General features: G+C 44.5%; 1 protein-coding gene across 1 annotated transcript; it reads right to left on the bottom strand.

Annotated features, from left to right (window-relative positions):
* Positions 1-491: 491 nt before the first annotated feature.
* LOC144591152 (uncharacterized) lies at positions 492-24,549 on the bottom strand. The gene is made up of 28 exons (XM_078395445.1): positions 24,498-24,549; positions 24,061-24,239; positions 22,654-22,800; positions 21,319-21,446; positions 19,760-19,893; positions 18,872-18,966; positions 18,410-18,569; positions 18,134-18,161; positions 17,579-17,660; positions 16,791-16,904; positions 16,067-16,278; positions 15,411-15,505; positions 14,880-14,992; positions 14,314-14,469; positions 13,447-13,646; positions 11,807-11,895; positions 10,641-10,774; positions 9,477-9,601; positions 8,447-8,618; positions 8,147-8,359; positions 7,231-7,401; positions 6,961-7,098; positions 6,346-6,395; positions 5,813-5,933; positions 5,581-5,663; positions 3,097-3,232; positions 1,761-1,951; positions 492-648 (listed from the first exon to the last, which is right to left on the bottom strand). Exons 1-28 carry the CDS (start codon positions 24,547-24,549, stop codon positions 492-494), a joined length of 3,675 nt encoding a protein of 1,224 aa, XP_078251571.1.
* Positions 24,550-25,141: the final 592 nt, after the last annotated feature.

The raw sequence follows: 25,141 nt of genomic DNA on the forward strand, positions 1-25,141 counted from the left end.
GGGTGTTGGTCTTGTGGCGGTGGAGGTGGGGAGGACAGGGCAGGCATGGCCAATGCGGTCAAAGGGAAGAAAAAACCCCTGAATGAGATTTCAGTCACAGAGAGAGGGTTAGCAGCACATAATTAACCAATGTCATCATGGACTTTTCAGTGTTCCCGATGATCAAGTTTCACTCTACATTCTATTACAGTCTAAACAAGGAATTCAAAGCAGTACAATTTCTCCAACTTGTCAACTTGAATTAAAATTGTGTCTGTAAACCGTACCCTGTCTATTTCACTCCATGTGTCCGTCAACGCCAAACAAAGGTTTCCAATGCTTTGTATCGTAGACGAGGACCAGGATGAAGGAACACTGCAGACAAATGAAAATCTCTCAGTTAATGAAGCATTGTTGTAAGTGGTAGCATAATAATCCAAGCATTCGTGCGCTCAAGGTTCAAGAGGAACATATCTCAGACCACACATGGCACATCTAGCAGAGCCGCTGCCTCACAGCACCAGAGACCCGGGCACAATCTTCATCTTGGGTGCTGTCGGTGTGGAGTTTGCACGCGTGTTCAGGTGTTCCTGCTTGCCCCCCATATCCACAAAGGCATGAGAGTTGGCGTTTAATTGCCGACTGTAAATTACCCCCAGTGTGCAAAATCTGGTGGGGGAATTAATAGCAATATGCAGAATATAAAGTGGGATTAGAGTAGTGGAGGATGAGTGTAGATGGGTGCATCGAGGTCATGGGCCAAAGGGCCATTTTCCACTTCTCCATCTATCTCCACTCTGCAATGAAAATCCTTTCAAGATACACCCATGAGATTTAGTTACTAATCAGTGCGAGTTTAATCTCCAAAGTCAAACACAAAAAAAGCATCTTCTCTCTCTAAATTATTGCCAAATTATCTCAGTCAATTACTGATCTGTGTGAATTTAATCTCCAAGTCAAAAACACAAAAAATCTATCTCTCTCTGTAAATTATTCCAAAATAATCTCAAGTCAATTAGTTTGCAATAGACTCAGCTGCAGGGTAAGGATGCCCATCGCACAGGAATGTTTTGGGCAAACATATCTTGACCATGGACTTTAGTTATAGAGTCAGAGTCATACGGCATGGAAACAGGCCCTTCGGCCCAACTTGCCCACACCAACCAACATGTTCCAATTACACTAATCCCATCAACCTGCATTTGGCCCATATCCCTCTAAACGGTCCTATCCATGTCTAATTGCTTCTTAAACGATAGTCCCTGCCTCAACGTCTTCCTCCCGCAGCTCGTTCCATATATCCTTTGCATGAAAAAGTTACCCCTCAAGTTCCTATTAAATCTTTCCCCCTTCACCTTAATCCTATGCCCTCTGGTTCTCAATTTCCCCACTCTGGGCAACAGACTCTGTGCCTCCACCCGATCTATTCCTCTCATGATTTTACACACATCTATTAGATCACCCCTCATCCTTCTCTGCTCCAGGGAATAGAGTCCCAGCCTGCTCAACCTCTCCCTATAGTTCACTCTGCAGTCCTGGCAACATCCTTGGTAATCTTCTCTGCACCCTTTCCACCTTCACAACATCTTTCCTACAACATGGTGCCCAGAGGAGCATGTTTCAGGAATTAAAATGTTGTTATTTCAAGTGACCTGCTTCCACTGGGTTGTGGATAGAGTCTGTACGTTCTCCTCAGAAAGTCCATTATGGAGTAGTGAAACATCAACTACAGAGACTTTTGATGTGATCTGTATTGAAAAGGATGAGCATTTCACACTCACCCATATCTGCTCCTTCCATCTCTAAGGAGAACTTCAATTGCACTCTTCTGATCGTCTCGATAGGAGACACATTTCTTTAATGCATCCAGAACAGTTATATCAGATGCCAGGATCGCAGATCCATCAAGTTCACAGACCAATCGACCGAGTGTGGTCACACTCTCCTTCGTCAGCTTGTTGCTGGTAATTCCCTGGATTTTTGTCAAAAGGTTAACATTAATTCTGCAGCATTTCACTGTACAAAATGCAACTCAGTCAAAACGTTCCCATTATTAAGACCGCTCTGGTTGTGTGGACTAACAATGCCACAATATATCAGCATATCAAGAAAGTGTCACATTTTTAGTCACAAAACGCTAGAGTAACTCAGCGGGTCAGGCAGCATCTCTGGAGAAAAGGAATAGGTGACGTTTCGGGTCGAGACCCTTCTTCAGACTCGACCTGAAACGTCACCTATTTCCTTTACTTTAAACCAGCATCTGCAGTTTCTTCCAACACAGGTAACATTTTTAACTGGTTATCAATCTAACATCAACTTCAGGTTTCAGCTTCAGCTAAATGGATCTCAAATAGTTCGCACACTGATGAACACACCAGTGTTTAAAAATGCTCATGACTTTAAACGGGAGGCTAAAACACAAAAGTCTTCTATGGGGCCACTGAGTTGAATAAGCCAGAACTCATCTGCCACTGAAATCAGGGAAAAGTTGTCCCCAGACCCGATTCTACTAACAATTCCTTCAAAATGCAAACTCTGCTTCTTGCCTTTCCAAATGGTCTTGGAGTTTTACTGAATATTATTGATCAGGTAAATGCTGGGGTTCACCTCCACCCAGTCACGCTGCATAAACATGAAAAGAAAGTAGGTTTGGGACGTAACAGTCAGCAACAATTGGGACTAGTATCTGACAACTGAACAATCAACAATTCATCGAATGTACTGAAGCGTTAGCTCTTCTGAATCATCCTACCACAACCAGAGAGCAGAGCTGAACCCCGATTATCTACCTCTTTGATGACCCTCGAACTTACCTTGATCAGACTTTGCTGGCTTTATCTTGTACTATACGTTATTCCCTTAAATGGCTCAATTGTAATCATGTATTGTCTTTCTGCTGACAGGTTAGCACAAACCAAAAGCTTTTCGGAACACGTGCCAATAAACCAAATTGAACTGAACTGATAAACCTCCTCACTTGCACCCAGTGCAATTATTGACAAAGTGTCAGGGTGGCACATTTATTATCAATTTAAACAGTGCGATCACAGGGAGGTGTGCCCAAGATAACGGGTTCATCAACCCCAGGTTTTCATTTGCTGAGCACTTCATCCTTACCAGGCAGGTCTTGGCATCATTCAGAATACTTTGCTTTCTTGCTGATACTTTCCGTAAGGTATTAACGTTCGATTTCCCAACTAATTTGAAGAACTCCCGGCAGTTGAAGTTGAACTGAGTCCTGAAGTGTTGATAACTACGAAGCAAAACATAAAATACACAAGATTATATTATTGATATGAAGTTATTCTTTCTTCTCTCTGCTCCCGACTGGCAGAAGATGAAGGAGTTTGAAAGTGTGCACCATCAGACTCAGGAACAGCTTCTTCCCCTCTATTATCAGGCTTCTGAACCATTCTTCCATAAGCATGGGTAATGTTTGATACACCTCTTCCCCATTATGGACATTGGACTTTGCCTATGGGATTGGTGCCCTATAATGCTGTGAACTATATTCTGCACACTGTATCTTTCCCTTTCCTTTACCTAATGTACTGGAATTTGACTTGATAGTCTTTATGTTTAGTATTTGCTGATTGGTATGGATAGAATGCAAAACAAAACTTTTCACTGTACCTCAGTGCATATGACAATAATAAATCTAATTAATCCTAAGAATCATTTACAATTTCCCAGCCCACATTTACATGCTTTCACACCCATCCCCACCCTGTCCTCCTTTGTAGGCTCCCTCATCGACACGCACGCATCCAGACATGCACACACATGGCCAAAACGCCTGATGCACAGCTATCCTCACTTCATTACCACACGATAGAAAACATACTTAGTGTCACAGAGTGATACAGTGTGGAGAGAGGCCCTTTGGCCCAACTTGCCCACACCGGCCAACATGTCCCAACTACGCTAGTCGTACCTGCCTGTGCTTGGTCTATATCCCTCCAAACTTAACCTATCCATGTACCTGTCTAACTTTTTCTTAAATGTTGGGATAGTCCCAGCCTCAACTACCCCCTCTGGCAGCTTGTTCCACACACACACAACCCTTTGGGTGAAAAAGTTACCCCTCAGATTCCTATTAAATCTTTACCCCTTCAACTTGAACCTATGTCCTCTGGTCCTCGATTCCCCTACTCTGCGCAAGAGACTCCTTGCATCTACACAATCTATTCCTCTCATGATCTTATACACCTCTCGAAGATCACCTCTCATCCTCCTGCGTTCCAAGGAATAGAGACCCAGTCTACTCAACCTCTCATTATAGCTCAGACCCTCTCGTCCTGGCAACATCCTTGTAAATCTTCTGTGAGCTCTTTCAAGCTCGACAACATCTTTCCTAAAATATGGTGCCAGGAAATGAACACAATACTCTACATGCGGTCTCACCAACGTCTTATGCAACTACAACATGACCTCCCAACTTCTATACTTGTTCTGAAGCGAGATGTAATTGTGGTCACTTTGCACCTAAATGGAATCTGAAATAGCAATACCTGGCATTTTTCTGTCTGTCATTCCCTGTGGAACAATCTTTTTGGAGCATTGCAGGGAAGTTTGGACCACAGGGTCTGATCAAGGATCATTCATTGTCTCTCCTTCCCCCTACAATTAGTCTATAGAATGGTCCCTACCTAAAAGGTCAACTATCCATGTTCTCCAGGGATGCTGCCTGACTTGCTGAGTTACTCCAGCACTTTGTGACCATTCAGAGTCTCGCTTGGTACAACTGGACATTAACAGTGCAACAATAGTCTGGACCTCACTACATTAAGGTCCAAGGTTACTCTTTGTCCATCTGTCCCTCAGACATCCAACATGTCCTCACAGTACTGGCTAACCCATGCACTGATCTTACAGCCGATTCCCCGGTCAACCTCAGCCTTCTTTCTCCATTTGTTCAATTATCGTGAGCCTCTGAACGGCCAATGGGCCCAAACCTCCAACCCCTTGCTCCCGGCACAAAGCCTCTGACAAGCCATCCAACGACCTTGCTGCCCAAGGCTCTGGTCCTCTGATGGCTCACCCAATTAATCTGCCCCACACCATGTCCCCATTGGGACCACTGTTCACCCAGCCTCTCTCCCCCACACCCCTCCACATTGACTCAGTCTTGTTGAACGTGAGGCCCAGGATCATACATCACATCCATTGGGATGCACCACCATTTCTACCTCATACTTTCCAGATATAATTTAGTGTGAGTCCCTGAGATTTCCATTCCCCACACCACCTCTGTGCTTGGGCACCGAGGACAACTATCACAGTGAGGAATACACATAATACTTTGAGTCCATGTGCTCACGTTATGTTTCCATTAACTGATAACAGCAAGTACCCTGGTTTATGACAGATCTGGCAAACATCAGCATCAATGGTCTATTCAACAAATAACTTGGGGCCGTACAATGGCGCAGAGGTAGAGTTGCTGCCTTACAGCGCCAGGGACCCAGGGACCCGTAGGATAGTGATAATGTGCGGGCATCCTTGGTCGGAGTGGACTCGGTGGGCGGAAGAACCTGTTTCCGCGCTGTCTCTCTAAACTAAAGTAAACTGAGGAAACTGTTCCAAGGAAACACAACATACTTGAACAGCAGAACATCTGCAGGTAAGACATCCAAGGCGAGTTCAGTTCTTGCAGAAGTGAGTCTTCCAGCCATACATTCAAGCTGAAATGACAGACAACAACGTCACTTTGGGAACTGAAGCATGGAGATACTTTTATTCTCAGTTATTTTCCTCTCTACATCCCGCTGTAGTTTTGCTTCAGTAGTAGGTTAACTGGAGGTATCTTTCACGCTTCTTTGAATGTTCTCACCTGACTTTCATCAAGCACGACCTCTTTATCCTTCACTGCTTGAACGAGCTTCAGAAATGCTGGGAAAGGGAGGGTTTTCGTTGCACCACAACTAAAGCCTCTGAGGACAGCAGGCGAAAATCTGGAACAGGTTGTGGCAATATTAATATCTAAACAGTCCACTTTTGTCATCACTTTAAAACCTTTAATCACAACCTCCACCCATTGCATTCCCGAATGATAACATCTCAGGTTGTGATTTTAGACGTTGTCAAAGCACGGGACAGAACATTCAGCTGGTGAACATAACTCTGGCAAAATCAACAAGTGCCCTTCATTCACAACAGTTTAATTACTGATGTAAATTGGCCGTCACACAAATCATTGGCTGTGTTAGAAACTACACGAGAACGCTCAAACTCAACTCAAGTGCACGAATGATGACACCAACACTCCTGCTAAATACATGGACAACAATGCCACATTGGGAGCTCAGGCATGGCAACCCTGAATTAGGCATCAAAAACGGCAGAAATTAAAAGAGCATTGCTTACGTCTCAAAATTGTTGTTGGATCTGACCACATCTTGAAAGAAAACGGCAGACTATGGAAGAAAAGGATTTGAATTAATAACTAATGTAACAGGGTTATGGAGTGTTCATACATTCACCGCTCACACAACATGAATGGGACAATATTCCCGACATCTAACGTACAATGGCATGAAGCAGCTGACTTTCATAAGTTAGATTATAGGAGCAGAATTAAGCCATTCGGCCCATCAAGTCTCCTCCTCCATTCAATCATGGCTGATCTATATTTCCGTCAACCCCATTCTCCTGCCTACTCCCCGTAACTCCTGACATCCGTACTAATCAAGAATCTGTCAATCTCCGCCTTAAAAATACACAATGACTTGGCCTCCACGGCCATCTGTGCAATGAAATCCACAGATTCACCACCCTCTAATTAAAGAAATTATCACTCATCTCCTTACTAAAAGTAAGTCCTTTTATTCTGAGGCTATGGTCTCTGGTCCTAGACTTTCCCACTAGTGGAAACATCCTCTCCACATCTACTCTGTCAAGGCCTTTCACTCTTCAGTAAGTTTCAATGAGATCTCCATCATTACAGCCGTCGTCCCTGCTGTAAACAACCAGATCATCTACCTGACTGGGAGTCCACCGTTTATTGTTGACGTCGCTGAGGCTTAGGTTGGAGGTTAACAGCACAGGTGGAATCTCTTCGACAAGAACAGATGTGATGTTCCTCACAGTGGCAGCTGGGTTGTTAACGTTTCTCAGCACCTGATTTACAACAAAATAGGATAGAATTTACGGGAAGACGAGAACTGGTATCACACAACAGCATTAACGTTGATAACATCTAGATAGACCGTGAGAAACAGATTGCGTTTTGTACCCGTGACAATTGCTCACCTGCAGAACACAGATCGTCCGTATAGATTGTGGTGCACTTCTAATATCCTCACCAAACCTACTGCTTGCGATGACATTGATCAATATCTTAGGATTAATACGTTGGAACACATTGCTGGGAATACCGACAACCAGGCTTCCCAGACCCAGCAGTCTATTCGTGTCATTGACCTGGGTGAAAAGTGAAAGGCAAATGTCACAAATTGACCATGCTATCAAGAATTCATTTTCAAGATTTGTGGCATAATATTGTGATTACCTCCCCCATTCCCCATGTCAGAGAATATTTAGTGAGAAATGACTGAAAATATTGGCTGATCTTCCCATTGCTTGCACCATTGTACATTTGGCATTAAGACCAAATACTGCTGTGGAAGAACTTAGCTTCTGCATGGGTCTACATGGTAGGCTGCTCTGGAAGGATAGATCCCATGGGATTCAAGGAAAGGTAGCTGAATGGATAGAAAATTGGCTTCATGGACTGGAACAGGGGGTGATGGTGGAAGGTTGCTTTCCGGACTGGAGGTCTGTGATTAGTGGTATGCCTCAGGGTTTGGTGCAGGGTCCATTTCTATGATTTGGATGAGAATGTACATGGCATGGTTAGCAAGTTCGCAGATGAAACAAAAGTGGGTGGTAATGTCACGAGTGAAGATGGTTGTCAAAAATTGCAGTGGGATCTTGATGGGTTGGGTAAATGGGCTGAGGAATGGTTGATGGAATTTAATACAGAGAAATGTGTGGTGTTGCACAGTCAATATCTTTACATGCAGCTCTTTGAAAATTCTTTGCTCAGATACAGATTTTAACCTTGTAAAGCAAATTCACTTAAGCACCAGAGGCTCGAGATAATATGAGCATTCATTTTATTCACTTGTTACTAATTGATTCATTACTGTTTTTTTCATTAACTTACTTGATAACCGTCTTTTAGTAGCCTGTTGACGATGGAATTAGCCTGGCCAATGTTCCAGCCTCTGACGCTGCCCAGGTTTGGCAGGGCTCGCTCCAAAGTGTTCCCATCAATTTTGTTAACCTGTGACAGCGACAGTCCGACTGCGGTTTGCCCCAAAGCGTTCAAAGTGCTGACTGAAAAGGTGTCGATTTTGCCCACTAAAACTACCGCCAACTGAAAGAATGAACAGCAAGGCATTAACACCGAGCATCTTTCACAACACCTGCTTCAGCAAAATGTTTTACAGGAAGTATTTCTCACCTGAAGCTGTTCATCTGTCGGACCTTCAGCGGGTGAGATCCCATTGGCAGTTGTGTTCGGGGACACACCAGGCTCACACACTTGGTTTACCTTCTCGATCACAGACAAGATTTCCTGTCCACTCAAGGGCTGTGAAGTACCGTCAATGAAGCAAAACAGAGAGTCTGGGAGGCTGCAAGAGATAGATGCCAGTCGCACAATGTGTGAGCCAATCTCACAGAGATGGAGTATTCTCCCTCCCTGGAGCTATTATAGAATTGTTACACAAGCAAACTTTGAAGAATCATCAAGATACTTTACACATCATCCCCCAACTTGCATCAGTTCCTAAGTTTTCCAATTAATATCTAATTTTACTGTGAAAGAGGAACTACCTTTAGACTTTATAGATATTGCTTGGAAACTGGCCCTTCAGCCCATCGAGTCTGCGCCGACCAGTGATCACCCCGTATATGAGCACTAACTTAAACTTTGTAGTGTGCGACAAACCGGAGCAACAGGAGAAAACCCACGTGGTCACGGGGAGAACGTAAAAATTCTGTACAGACAGCACCCGAGGTCAGGATCAAACCTGGGTCCCTGCCACTGTAAGGCAGCAACTCTGCCACTGTGTCACTGTGATGCCCCTTCATGAAAATTGGCTTTACTTAGTCTCTCTATATTTCTCAGTTGCTGGTAATTGGATTATTTACAGCTTTAAACTCAAAACAACGCAAAGCCTTGAACTTGAGGAAGGAAGCCCCTCTCAACAAGCAAGACTACAAATAAGGTGACAGATTATTGTGGCATCGACTGCAATGCAATGTGACAATCAAACCATTTTAAATGGCAGAGTGGTCAACTCTGGGACGACTGTGTACATTGGTCCACACATCATGAATGGTTTAAGGAAGTGACCCACCACCACCTTCTCAGGGGAAACCCGGATGATCAAGAAATGTTGTTCACACCCGCAATGCCCCCAGCCTTTTCACAATACAACATTAAACTGCTTCACTCCTGTCAGGGAGAGATGATGTCAAAGACCTACCTTAAGACAGTCACATTAGAGTTGTTTCTGACCAGCAAGTTGAGGTACAACTTTGAAACTTCACTGGGTAACGTCAGATTTGCCAAGAGTGCCAGGTTTTCAGGGTTTTCAGCAAATCGTTGAATCTGCACAAGGTTGAGAAGAAATTACAAATATTTAACTGGAAGAAGTCTTTTGATGACTAATCTTTGAAAGAAATAAAGATTCAGCTTCGTGTTGGTGAAACACACTATGATGGATAACGTGGATTGTAAGAAAGCTTCCAAACCACAGATGACGTTTAATAGAATATTGTGTGGTTGCATCAAACTTGAAGCTTATTTTGCACTCCCATCAATTTTCTTATCCAAAGATTTCTGAAATGTGACTGGTTTGTAAGTTCCTGCTTTATTTGCTACTTCTAACAAGGATTTATACCTCTGGAAGGCTAACACTTAAGTTTGAGATATGAGAGACTGTAGATGCTGGAATCCCGAGTAAAATGCAAAGTGCAGGATGAACACAGCGGATCAGGCAGCATCTGTGGAAGCAAAATACAGGCGACCTTTCCGCAAGAAATAGGAGCAGAATTAGGCCATTTGGTCCGTCCAGTCTACTCCACCATTCAATCTGGCCGATCTACTTTCCCCTCTCAACCCCATTCTCTCGTCTTCTCCCCATAACCTTTGACAGCCTTCCTGAGCAAGAATTTCACATTAGGACCTTACTTCCAAATTGAGTCGACCAGAATTGTCGACTGTCCATGCCCTCCCCAGATGCTGCCTGACCCACTGACTTCCTCCAGCACTTTGTGCTTTGTGAAATAGTTCATAAGTTCATAAGTTGTAGGAGCAGAATTAGGCCATTCTGCCTATCAAGTCTATGCCATTCAATCATGGCTGATCTATCTTCCCCTCCCAACCCCATTCTCCTGTCTTCTCCCTATAACCCCTGACACCCATACTAATCAATAATCTGTCAATCTCCGCCTTTAAAATATCCATTGACTTGGCCTCCACAGCCTTCTGTGGCAATGAATTTTGCAGATTCACCACCCTCTGACTCAAGAAACTCCTCTTCATCTCCACAGTTACATTTTTCAAAATTGATTTCCACAAGTAGCTGGTTACCCGGGCAACTCGATGTTTGACAATCCCAATCAAAAGTTTAAAGGAGAATATGTACCTCAGATTCATTATTGAAGAAGGACAGAAGATCCACCCTGGATATGTGATTCATGTAAAGCCCCAGATATTGAGCAAACCAGGCAGTGGAGTTCAGGGCGGGATCAGTAACATTATAGCACGTGGGCTTGGGACCTGTAAGAAAAATAATTCCACGTTAATTCTGTGGAAAATGAAAAGTCATGCTGAACATCATTTCCACGATCAAGCAGGAATTGCACTTCCACGCCCAACAGCAGGGACCGTTTCTTCCCAGCTGTATCAGGCAACCGAACCATCCTACCGCGACCCTTGGACTAACTTTGATTGGACTTTACTGGCTTTACCTTGCACTAAGCGTTATTGTACCTGTACACTATAAATGGCTCGATTGTAATCATGCATTATCTTTCTGCTGACTGGATAACAGGCTCCAAGAGCCTTTGTCGGCACCTCGACACAAGACAATAAACTAAACTAGAATTAACCAACTAAACTAGATGGTTATTGATAGAACTAATCATCATGTTCTTCGGTGAAGCACAGTTAATCTGGTTGAAGGTCAGGGTGTTGGTGAGTCAGGGGTAGATGGGGGATAAAGGAGGAAGAGCAGGTGAACCGAGTGGCATCTGGTCGCCCAAAAACATTCCATAAGTGGGGATACCGTCTCATTCACCTCGACATCTACCTCACTGTGGAGATTAGACGTTGTCTATCGAACTGTTAGGCTACAACACTGAGTACTATATTCTACATTCTGTATCTTACAGTGTGACATGGTGGCACAGCGTCAGAGTTGCTGCCTTACGGCGCCAGAGACAAGGTTTTGATCCTGACTCTGGGTGCTGTCTGTACGGAGTTTGTACATTCGCCCCATGACAGCATGGGTTGTCCCCGGGTGCTCTGGTTTGCTCCCATAGTGCATAAACGGACAGGTTTGTTAATTTGGCTTCGGTAAAAACTGTAAACTGTCCTTAGTGGGTAGGATAGTGCCAGTGCTCGGGGATCGCTGATTGGCGTGGAGACAGTCAATCTCTGTACCCTGGGGAGCAACTAGAACTCTGCTGATGGTTGATGAGAATAAGCTGTTCTTGAACCTGGATCTTATGGTTCTCGGGCCATCTTTGACTACGACGGGTCATAACAACTCCACCTCTGGAGCTTTTCAACAAGAAAGCGTAACGTCACCTTGCTGGAGATAAGATTTGATGCCCTCATAGATTTCCCTCTGTTTGTCTGCAGTAAGTTCACTGTAGGGAGCATTCAATGTTCTGACACTAAAGGAGAAATTCAAGAAATTTAATAACATTTAGAATATCATCATCAGCTTGACTACAGTTACTAAAGAAAACAATATAACTCACGACAATAGAACTGAAAGTGTAGCACCATACAATCCAATGGTAACATTCAATCAGTGTTTCGTTACATGTACACGTGGTGAGAGATACTCGATCAGTGCCAAGAATGACCAGGAACAAAGGAGGACGGAGATAGTGTTGGACATTGTCTGGTCCATCACGGGTATTGATCTCTCCACCATTGAAGAGACCTACAGGATGCACTGCCTCAAGAGGGCAGCCAATGTCAAAGATCCACACCACCCCAGCCACGCTCTCATCTCACTGCTGCTGTCGGGAAGAGGCATGGCCCAGAGAACCATAAGATCCAGGTGCAGGAACAGCTTCTTCTCATCAACCATCAGGCTCTTGACCCAAACCACACAACCCTAACTACAACCTTGCCCCAGCATCAAACTACTATGGATTTTGTATAAAATTGCTCAATTGGAGTCTGGTTATCTAGTCTAAATATTGATATGGTCATAAGTGATTGGAGCAGAATTAGGCCATTTGGACCATCAAGTCTATGCCGCCATTCAATCATGGCTGATCTATCTCTCCCTCCTAACCCCAATCTGCCAACTTCTCCCTATAACCCCTGACACTCAAAATAATCAAGAATCTATCTATCTCTGCCTTAAAAATACCTATTGACTTGGTCATCACGACTCTTGCGTTTATACAAATATATCCGCTGAAACAGACTCTCCATTCCTCTCTCTCATTCGATGATATGTAACACATTCAGTAACTAAGACATGAGATAGACACAAAATGCTGGAGTAATTCAGGCGGACAGGCAGCATCTCTGGATAGAAGAAATGGGTTACGTTTCTGGTCAAGACTCTTCTTCGAACATTTCGCACAGTGAAATTCTTTGCTGGTATACCCAATGTATACAAATAGCGGCCACCTACGGCACTGACAAATTTACAACAAGCACGTCGGGTTCTCCTTTTGTTCTCCCCCCTGCCCTCACGGCGGTCCCGCCATGACAGGTCCTCCATTGTTCTTCCCAGTCCCTTATAGCGGTTGCCTCACGCCCAGTTGTCCATTGTTCTTTCCCCACCCTCATGGCGATCCCTCCACACTCTCATCAGCCGTGGACCTCACTGTCGCCGCTGCCTCGATAAAGGCATCCGGCCGCGTTCCCAGTCCACAGCCGACTTCTGGCCGCACGGCCCGGCGGGAACCCTTTCAAGTTCACACCCAAAAATCACCACGACAATTCGCTTTATAAATCTACATTCTTTTTGACACAAAAAGCAGGATGTTGTCTGTCCCGTTGAGTTACTCCAGCTTTAAACCAGCATCTGCAGTTCCTTCCCACAAGACATGGGATTTTTTTTCAACACAATGCTCAGTTTCAATCAATCAGTTGACTGCACCTCAGAGATAACGCACTGAGAAAGCCAATCACTTGGGATGACTGACACACTTGAGGGGTTTACCCGTGGAATGTACATTCAACGTAGGTGTACTTACATTTTCCGGTAGGAAAGGCAGTCGATCCTCAGGCTGTTGTTGGAAGCCAAAAGGGCAGAAGTGATGAATGGCACATATGGAGTTAATCTGAACTGAAGCCATTGATCCACCTGGGTGACATTGAGCACAGGCAGACTGCTGGTGAACAGAGGCCACACACCCTCCAGGATCGCAGCTCGGTTAGCGGCTGAGAGTTTACTCTGGCAAAGGGAGAGGAAACAGGCTTCTGTTAAAATTGTACACCTTCAATTTAACAGAATGATGTGACACCTGAAGCTTTTGGCTTCTGTAAATTGTCCCTAGTGTTTAGGATAGAACTGGTGAACAGGTGATTGTTGGTCGGCACGGGCGACGTATCTCTGTCACACTGTATCTGTCAAACTAAAACTAAAGCCTGGGATGGATCCTGATCTCGGGTGTTGTCTGAGTGGACTTTGCACATTCTCCCTATGGCAGCATGGGTTTCCTATGGGTGCTCCGGCTTTCACCCACATCCCAATATCCTGCGGGTTTGCAGGTTGATTGGCCTCTGAAAAATTGCCCCTAATACGTAGGGAGTGTGAACGTGTGATGAATGGTCGACGTGGACTCGGTGGGCCGAAGGGCCTGTTTCCATGTTGTGTCTCCAAAATTAACACATCTTGTAAATTCTACAAATTCTCTTCCACAAGCACTGTGTGCTTTCAGTCAAAGCCTCCACACCCAGGACCAGTCCTATCATTATTCCTTCTGCGTGCGAAGCACTGGACCAAACACAAGGGTCACAAATCACACAACAACTTAAGGTGTCCCTATCTGTTTGAAAACCCCTCCATGTGATCAACACTACAACGTATGACAGGAAACATAAAAACAGCTGCTGCTCACGTCTTGGGTTCTTTCATTGAATCGGTCTATGAATGCAGCCAGTTTGTCAATGGGTTGGACAAAGGCTAACACTCTGGTCAGGATCTGGTTGTCATTAATGAATCCAGGCATGCTCAGCACATCAACCAAGTCACGGGGATCGGTAACATTGATCACCTGTAACAATAAGAATGACAATTTTACCTCCATGACCAGAAATAGTCCACATATCACACCTGGACACAGTGTCAAGGTTCCATTTACGTGTAAATGCATCGGAAAGCATCAGTGCTGTTAATAAGCACAAAAAGCTGGAGTAAGTCAACGGGACAAGCAACATCCCTGGAGAGAAGAAATGGGTGACATTTCGAGCCGAGACCCTTCTTCAGACCCAAAACGTCGCTCATCCTTTTTCTCCAGAGATGCTGCCTGTCCCGTTGAGTTACTCTAACATCTTGTGTCTATCTTCGGTGTAAACCAGCATCCGCAGTTCCCTCCAACACATCCGTACATTTAATATTGTCTCAAAAGAAAAATTAACAATCACTCATACTTGCATAAACCCAAAGGAATAATTTTGCTTTTACCTCAGGAGTCAGGAAAAATGCATCTGTCAGATTGAGCAAACCGGCAAAACTTTGGAAATAGTTTTTCACGTAGATGGTAACGCTGCCATTTTCAAAACAACGCAACGGGAATGCTGAGAGGAAAGAAAATAAATATGATGCATTTGACAAAAATGATACTTTATTCAGTGTAAATGTTTAGTTTAGTTTAGAGATAGTGCGTGGACACAAGCCCTTCGGCCCAAAGAGTCCACGCCGTCCAGCGATTCCCACACTATCCTACACACACTAGGGACAATTTACAATTATACCAAGCCAATTAACCTACAAACCTGTACGTCTTTGGAGTGTGGGAGGAATCTGGAGCTTTCCGGAGAAAACCCACGCAGATTACTGGGAGAACGTACAAACTCCACACAGTCAGCGTGCGGCCTAAACGTCTGGAAGCTAAATTATGCCGCAGACTAACAACGACAGGGTGAAAGACTGGGGCATTGAGAATTACAAGTCAATTTCTCTTTGTTATCATTTACGAATGCCTTTCCATCTCACCTGTATTGTTGAGGTAACCAAAGATCCATAGTCTCAGCACAGTTTCCCGTGTTTCACGCGGCATTTCAGCAAATCCATAATTCAGGCCATTTAAGCTAAACAAATAGATATTAATGTCATTATTTGTCAAGCACCAGATCAATAGTCACCTTTCAACTGGTGAGAACAATTTTAGGATCCTTCCCAAATGATGCCTCAAACTTCAGCTAATTGAAAGGTAGTTCACCATAAAGATTGCCTGTTATACTGTCAGAAAACTCTGCCAAAGATTAGTATCGAAATAGCCTGAAAATGTTCCTGAGCGTAGCTCATCTTCCTCTTTCGTTTCACACCACCTCTCATCTTCAGAAGGATTAGCTCCTCACTGCAAAAATAACCCTAAAGACAATCTGCGACTTGCAGACGTGTAAAAGGCACCCGGGTGATTCTACTCACTCCGACCTGCGCGAGATAACCACTTATGAGGTGTTTGCGCAGTACTCAACCAAAACCAGAAACAGAATTACTGTTGGATCTTGGAATGACCCTTGCCTGTGTAAGGCACTGTGTACTGGGTGCTCCATGGCAGTGAACAAGTTAAATTGCCTTCCGCAGGGTCTGCTTCCTCGATACAACATGCAACAACAGATGATTGTAAAAGAGAGGTGTCCACTCACACTGCTCGGTAACCTTCACAGCTGATGTCCCTTCTCAGCAGCGGCACCAGCACCGACTGGGAAATGCCAGCAATGAACGGCCGGAGTTGCTCCTGGAACCACTTCCTCAGGAAGGCGGGACTGGTCAAGTTATCCCTGGTCCTCACCACCTCCCACAAGGCATTCAGAAACGTCATCTTTGTCATCAGGGGAATTAATGTTGTGTTCCGTGTCTGAAACAAAACACAACACGTCAGCGGTGGAGACAGAGATTCCTTTGTAGAAACGACATCACACCTTTCATTAGTTCATAGGTTCTAGGAGCAGAATTAGGCCATTCGGCCCATCAAGTCTACTCCGCCATTCAATCATGGTGATCTATCTTTCCCTCTCAACCCCCTTCTGGGGTCCTGCCATCTCCCCATAACTCCTGAACACCGTACTAATCAAGAATCCGTCAATCTCCACCTTAAAACTACCTATTGACTGTGGCAATGAATTCCACAGATTCACCACCATCTGACTAAAGATTTTAATACATTTATTACCAACAAGAGGTTAACAGCACAGGTGGAAACTCTGAGATGAGAACAGATGGGATGTTCCTCACTGGTTGTCTCCACATCCACTCTATCCAAGCCTTTCACTACTCGGTTTACAAGGTGTTGACCGTGTATTTTGAACCATACCAAAGATTCTTACATCACTGAAAATGGTTCCCAAGTTCCCTCCCTGGATGAATTACCTTGTTGTTGAACATGTCCAGGGCCTCCATCAGTCTGGTTCCGTCAAGCTTCTGAATGAAAACAGTCAGGGCCATTTCATTCGACCTGTTCAGAGGCTTCAGGCCAGTGAAGCACTGAAACACATCTGACAAGAGGTCACTGCTTAAACCGAAAAGCAATAGCTTAGGCTGCAAAGGAAAAACGCTGCCTTAGATTATAACATCCCAGCATATTGGTGTTCACTATCAACGATGAGCAATAGTTCACCAACCAGCCATTCAAAGCACAACAGTTAAATGTACTCATGGAAGTCAGACACACATAGTCTTAATAGAGCACCTCTACAACATTTAACATTATTCATGGTGATCTTATAGAGGTGTACAAAATCATGAGAGGAATAGATTGGGTGGATGCACAGAGCTTCTTGCCCAGAGCAGGGGAATTGAGAACCAGAGGACATCGGTTTAAGGTGAGGAAGAAAAGATTTAATAGGACTTCAGAAGTAACTTTTTCACATAAAGGCTGGTGGGTGTATGGAACCAACTGCCAGAGGAGGTAGTTGAGGCAGGTACCATTCCAATGTTTAACAAATATTTTGACAGGTACATGGATAGGACAGGTTTAGAGGGAAATGGGGCAAATGCAGGCAGGTGGAAATATTGTAGATGGGACATGTTAGTCGGTGTGGGCAAGTTGGGCCGATGGGCCTGTTGCCACGCTGTGTGATTCTATAACTATGACTATTATTTAAGTGCAAACTGCCATTGACGTCTTTGTGTGAGATTCAAGTCATGAAAATGCTTACCTCTGCACAAGCAAACTGTGTGATATTGAAGTTGCACAGTTGGCTTGCATTAACTGCAGTCAGGAAATCATTCATAGCCGAACTGTGCAAAGAAAATTAAAATTACTTTTACAGATGGAGAATAGTTGAGAAACAAACAACAAAACAACCTATTTTTATTGCACAGAGGGGGACATAATTAAAAAATAATCTTTAATTTCATGTCATCTGTCATTCCCAAGTGAGGCACAATAGTAATTGGGCACCACCAGTGATAGATGTAAGATAGAGGCAAAGTGCTGGAGTACCTCAGTGGGTCAGGCAGCATCTCTAGAGAAAAAGGATGGGTGACATTTGTTCCAAAGAAGGCTACCGACCGGAAATGTCACCAGTCCTTTTTCTCCAGGGATACTGCCTGACTTGCTGAGTTACTCCAGCACTTTTTGCCTATGTTTGGTATAAACCAGCATCTGCAGTTCCTTATTTCTCCACAATGACAGATGAAGTCAGGCACCAACAAGTTAACAGCGTGTCATGGGGGGATAGATAGAAAAGGCATTCACGTCAAATTCTTACCTGTTCACACTGCCGCACAATCTTGTTTCTGAAGGAGAAAGTATAAGAAGTTAATAACAGATTTGAATTATAACACTTGGATTAACTAGAGTAATCATTGTGTGTGATTATTTTTGCAAAGTAGTACTGATAATGTTTTATTATTCTTCATAAGTTCATAAGCTGGAGGAGGACAATTAAGGTATCCAGCCCATCAGGTCTACACCTCATTCAATCACCAGTCTTTGATAAAATGTAATCATTGCAAGTGCTCTCTGCTGTTTCGGAGACAGTTACCTGATGAATTATCTGGAATACCACCCTTCAAACCAAGTTTCCGGACTTCAAACTCAGTGTTTGAGGCCACCCAAAGCATCACGACCGTTTCATTCACGCCATCTCGAAGAGCTTGCAGGTTAAACCCGAGCAGGTCGATGATGTTCTGGGCGGTCAGATTCTGAGATGGAAACACAATTCATGAATGAGCAAAACAGGCAAAATATCGCACTTCATCAGGACTAATATCATCAGTTCAAATAGAGTTCATGGTTTTCTTGTTCATTAAGATTTCAGACAAGCCGGCTGTAAATGTGTGTTGGTAATGTGTTGCTAAATGTGTGATATGTTGGTAATCTGCGGCAGTGTTTCAGGATCAGAGGGTCCGTGCGGGCGATTGGCTGTGAGAGGGGATGTGAAGTATCGGAATTGAACGCGTTGCAATACTTAAGCAGTCAGAGGTTTGTCACCGACAATTTGTACCTGCACTTCTTCCGGATTCAAATTCTTGAAGATTGCAAACTCCATGTTAACTTCATTAATTGCAAGAAACCTCAAGTCATCAGTTGCGGCACCGCCTGGAGGAAGCAGAGACATTTCTCAGATGAATGCTGCAGCTCTGCACATTCACACAGCCTGGGGCAGCTCCAGCCAAGACCACAAGAAATTACAGAGACTTGTGGACGCAGCCCAGACCATCACACAAACCAACCTCCATTCCAGTGACTCCATCTACACCTCACACTGCCTCGGCAAGGCCAGCAGCATAATCAAGGCCTAGTCTCACCCTGATCACTCCCTCTTCTCCCCTCTCCCATCAGGGAAGAGGTACACAAGCATGCAAGCATATACCCCCAGATTCAGGGATATTATCAGGTGCCTGAACCATCGTATCAAGAACTAGAGAATGGTCCAGAGCTACCATCTACCTCACTGGAGATCCTCGGACTATCTCTAATCAGACTTTACTGGACTCTATCTTGCACTACATGTTATTCCCTTTATCTTGTGTCTGCACGCTGTGGATGGGTCGATTCTATTCATGTATGCTCTTTCCACTGTCTGGATAACACACGAGAAAGTGCTTTTCATTGAACCTCGCTCGGTACACGTGACACCAACCTAAATGAGATGAAATTAAACTAAATTAAACTAATCTAAACTAAACCAAACCAACCTATCAGATTGGATTGGATGCAAAGCAAAGCCTTTCACTGTATCTCGGTGCATCTTAATCTATGAGTAACCCAGATGTGAATTGGAAAAGCCCAGTCACCGTGGATCCCATACAGCTTAATCTTTCGGATAAGCGACCATGAGACCACCATCAAAATCAGACTCAGGAGTAAAATAAAACTTTGATTGACTTACCAAGATACGCCTTGACCAGTTGATAGTATGGGATGGGTTTGCCTTGCTCAGAGCTCAGTGCCAGGACGGCCTGGTCGTAAAGGAGGTTTTTGACTGACTGAGGACAAGAAGAAAACTCCAGAGCCCCGGCGTCCCTGTGGGAGTGAGATTACATCGTCAGTCTCGGTTTGTGCTTCAACCCCCCCCCATTGCACCAGTTAGGGACTTGCGAAACAGAGAACAGAGAACTAGAACTAGGGTGATCGGTGCTCTCTGTACGAAGTTTGGGCATTGGACTAGGACTGGAGGGCAGCCAACATTTTAAGAAAGGAGGGAGAGAGAAAACAGGGAATTAGAGACCAGTTAGCCTTACATCAGGAATGGGGAAGTTTATTAAAGATGTAATAGTAGCGCATTTGGAAAGCAGGATCGGTCAAATTCAGCATGGATTTATGAAGGGGAAATCATGCTTGACTACTCTTCTGGAATTTTTTGAGGATGTCACAAGTAGAATGGATGAGAGAGAGCCAGTGGATGTGGTACATCTGGAGTTTCAGAAAGCCTTTGATAAGATCCCACACAAGTGTGCAAAATTAGAGCACATGGTATTAGGGGTAGGGTATTGACGTGGATAGAGAACTGGTTGGCAGACAGGAAGCAAATAGTAGGGATAACGGGTCCTTTTCAGAATGGCAGGCAGTGACTAGTAGGGTGTCCATGGCATTGTTCACGCTTGCCATGAACACCTTCCACTCTCCGACATCACAAGACCCAGTTCACCCAGTGACCAGAACAACGCCATCCGTTTCCCAACACCTACCAGTACCTGTATACGACAGACACCGCACCCTTGACCCACTGAAGCCCTCGCCCATTCTCAATGTCCTCAGTGGCCCCATTGACCCGTGCTGAGCATCCTCCCAGGTTTCCCTCTGCCTGAACTAACAATTTCATTTCCGCTCTTGCTCATGAATACTGGGCCATGGGGTGTTTCATCCTTGGTCATAGAGTCACAGCTAGTGTCATAGAGTCATACAGCGTGATTACAGGCCCTTTGGCCCAACTTGCCCACACCGGCCAACATGTCCCATCTTACACTAGTCCCACCTGAGGGATATTTAGTCCATATCCCTCTAAACTGGTCCTATTCATGTACCTGTCCAAATGCTTCTTAAACATTGCAATATTACCTGGCTCAACTCTTTCTTCTGTCAGCTCGTCCCATACACCCTTCACCCTTGGTTAAAAAAGTTACCCCTCAGGTTCCTATTAAATCTTTCTCCCTTCATCTTAAACCTATGTCCTCTGGTTCTTGATTACCCTACTCTGGACATGAGACCCTGTGCATCTACCCGATCTATTCCTCTCATGATTTTGTGCATCTCCGTTAGATCATCCCTAGTCCTCTTGCGCTCCAAGGACTGGAGTCCTGGCCTGCTCAACCTCTCCCTATAGCTCAGGCCCTTGAGTCTTGCCAACATCTTTGAAAATATTCTCTGCATCTTGACAACATTGGTCTTCTGTCGTTCGATTATTTTGCCTTTCCAGGCATCAATCAAGCTCTGAGCTGTGACACTCACGTCAGGTTTGCAATGTTCACCAGCTGCTCTCTGTCCAGAATGCACAAGTTGCCTCCACCAACAGCTTTCAAAGATACTGCATTAAGAACACCATTGAACTGGAGGTATCTTGTGATGATGACTTTAACCTGTAGAAATACATTTGGAGAACACAAAATAAATTACAAACGGCTCTGTGATGTTGGTTTTATTCTAAATTTAATATGCAATAAGATCTAAATAACTTTTCAGTGAAGGAATTATAAATTCATAAGATCTTGGAGCAGAATTAGGCCATTCAGCCTATCAAGTCTACTTCGCCATTCAATCAGGTCTGATCTATCTATCCTTGCCAACCCCATTCTCCTGCCCTCTCCCCATAACCCCTGACACCCATACTAATTGAGAATCTGTCAATATCCACCTTTCAATGACCATCTGTTGCAATAAATTCCAAATTCCGCACCCTCTGATTAAAGATGGCGCTGGTCCTGGACTCTCCCACTAGTGGAAGCATCCTCTCCACATTCACTCTAGCTACACCTTTTCACAATTCGGTGAGATTCACCCCCTCCCCCCCCCCCCCGCCCCCTTCATCCTTCTAAACTCAAGAAGTGTTTATTCGTTGAAACATCCATTGATGTAGATGATGGATAAGGACCAAAGTCTGGAGGTGTCCCTCCTAGTTTTGATAAAACTCAACCAAGATGCAAAAATCATCAGTAAACTTCAATACATTCAAAACTCCGCTGCCCGTCTACTCACCCACACCCCGATCCGTGACCATATCACCCCCGTCCTTTATAAACTCCACTGGCTCCCCATCCCCCACAGAATCCAGTACAAAACCCTCCTCATAACCTACAAAGCCCTCCATAACCTGGCCCCATCCTACCTGACCGACCTCCTCCACAGGCACACTCCCACCTGCACCCTCCGCTCTGCTGCTGCCAATCTCCTATCCCCCCACATCCGGACCAAACTCAGATCCTGGGGGGACAGGGCTTTCTCCATCGCTGCTCCCACCCTATGGAACTCACTACCCCAAAACGTTAGAGACTCCTCCACACTCACCACATTCAAAACATCGCTGAAGTCTCACCTGTTCAGTACTGCCTTCAACCACTGAAGGTCACCTCACCTTCTGTCTCCTTTCTCTGTTCGTTTATTTATTTACTTATTTATCTATTTATTCATTTCCCTATGTTCTCTAAATCTCTGTAAAGCGTCTTTGAGTATATGAAAAGCGCTATATAAATAAAATACATTATTATTATTATTATTATAAATCCTTTTGATCAGTGTCAGAATGTCTCCGCCAGTAGGGTGTCATTAAAACGTTGCTGGTGTCAGTACCGTTATGATTTCCTGCTCTCGCCTCAACAATGCAGAAAGTGTCTCCACTCGAGTGATATTCCAGCTGCTGATTTCCGTTGCATTGAACACGATGGAGATGTTGCCCAGCAGTTGTATCTGGTTTTCTGGGAGGCCACTGGAATAAATCTGAATGGAAATGTCAACAAGGTTAGCCTTCATTTTAGTTGTTAAAATTTGGCTGTAAATTCTGCTTTAGCTTGAAATGCCGAGCTACAATGTAATTCCACTTCTCTTCATTGCACCTTGAAGTTACCACCCCATGTGGTTTTTCCCTCCATGGAAAGATTTGGAACAGATATCCCACCAAGTTTCACATGACTCCCTGTCAAACCCTCATGGTGGAGCGATGATGGGAGAACCCTGGAACTGAGATCTGTATTGTTCTGTATTGTTGGAGGTGCCGACTTTTGGACAGAACATAAAACTGAAGCCTTTCCTGCCTGTTCGAATTTGGCCAAAACCCCATTATTTACGTTAGAGATACAGTGCAGAATCAGCCCACCTAGTCACAAGCACTATCCTACACACACTCAGGACAATTTACAATTTTTATCGTACCCAATTAACTTACAAACTTGCATGTCTTTGGAGTGTGGAGGAAACCGGAGCACCCGGAGAAAACTGACACGGTCATGGGGAGAAAGCACAAATTCTGTACACACAGCACCCGTAGTCAGGATTGAACCCAGGTCCGTGGCGTTGTGAGGCAGCAACTCTGTGCAACCCCTATTGACTCTAGTTGACAACAAAATAAATGGAAGTACCAGGTTCCTGAACAATATGTATTTAGGGTGGATATCATTGACACAAAATACAGGGTTTTTATCTCCTTTTAATATCTTTTATTTGGTAATCATAAATTACATTGGAGCAGAATTAGGCCATTCAGCCCATCGTGTCTACTCCGTCATTCAATCATCTGATTTATTTGTGATATCTTCTATCACAAAGTGGTAGGGGTGGCACGGTGGTGCAGCGGTAGAGTTGCTGCTTTACAATGCTTTTAGCGACCCGGGTTCGATCCCGACTACGGGTGCTATCTGTATAGAGTTTGTATGTTGTCCCCGTCATCTGCGTGGGTTTTCTCTGAGATCTTCGGTTTCCTCCCACAATCCAAAGACATACAGGTTTGTAGGTTAATTGGCTTTGTATAAATGTATACATTGTCCCCAGTTTGTGTAGGATAGAGTAAATATGCAGGGATCGCTGGTCGGTACGCACTGGGTGGGCCGTAGGGCCTGTTTCCACGCTGTATTTCTGAACTAATCTAACTTATTGTGTGATTCTCATGGTCCCCGAAGTTATATCAGCACCGTGGAATAATCAAAAGCAACAAACATCATCAATGAGTTGTTCTTCCTCTGTCCTTACACAGAGATTACATACCTGTAGAAGTCTATTTTTCAGCACTTTCAGCTGTGTTTGATCAAAGGCAAGAGATCCCAGTTGGAGAATGTTATCTTTCAGCACAGCATCACTCAAACAAAGGTCCAACTGGGCCGCATTGTAGATTGCAGGCGTCAGGTCACTGATGTCCTCGGGACCTATCACTCCCTCTGTACAGACTGCAAATACAAACCTCTGTTAGTTGATGGAGGTGCAGGAAAGGCAGATTAATGCTGTGGGTTAAGGGGTTTTCGGATGGGATACAGGTGCTAAAAAGGAGGGGTGGTAACAATGTGTTCAATATATGGGAAGCTGTGGGAAGAGATAATGTATTGAAAGGACCATTAAATGAACCGATACACCATCCATTACCCTCAATCCCTCCAACTCCAGCACACCGTGACTGCCCAGTACACCATTTGACCACTCCTCCCAACCTTCACCACCAAGCAGGATGAGGGCAACGGGTGAATGGGAACCTGAATCCATGTGAGTAACCCTCCTAGCTGCACCCTACCCAGCCAGGATATATGTAGCTGCCCTTCATCACTGCTCGATCTGAAAGCTGCAACTCTCTATCCAACATTACCCTTAACATTACCCTTGAGGGTGGCACGGTTATGCAGCGGCGGAGTGCTGCCTCACGGCACAAGAGACCCAGTTCGATCCTCACTACGGGTGCTATCTGTATGGAGTTTGGACATTCTCCCCGTGATCTGTGTGGATTTACATTGGGAACTCTGGTTTCCTCCCACACTCCAAAGACGTGCAGGTTTGTAGGTGAATTGGCTTGGTAAGATTGTAATTTGTTCCTGGTGTGAGCAGGATTGAGTTAGTATGCATGAATCGCTGGTCGGTCCGGACTCGGTGGGCCTTTGTTTGCAGCTTATTAGCCCAGGAACATATCAATACACTACTCTTCCCCACCACGCTGATTATTCAACACACGCTTATACTCATTACATACTTGCTGAATTGTTCGACCGTCTTTGTAACTTGAGCTGTCCAATAAATATCAACACTTCAACAGGAGGTCCCAATCTTTTGACTTCCTTGATAAATCTTGGCAGAGCTTCATTAA

Source organism: Rhinoraja longicauda, unplaced genomic scaffold (genome assembly GCF_053455715.1).
Source record: "Rhinoraja longicauda isolate Sanriku21f unplaced genomic scaffold, sRhiLon1.1 Scf000619, whole genome shotgun sequence".
NCBI classification, from domain to species: Eukaryota; Metazoa; Chordata; class Chondrichthyes; order Rajiformes; family Arhynchobatidae; genus Rhinoraja; species Rhinoraja longicauda.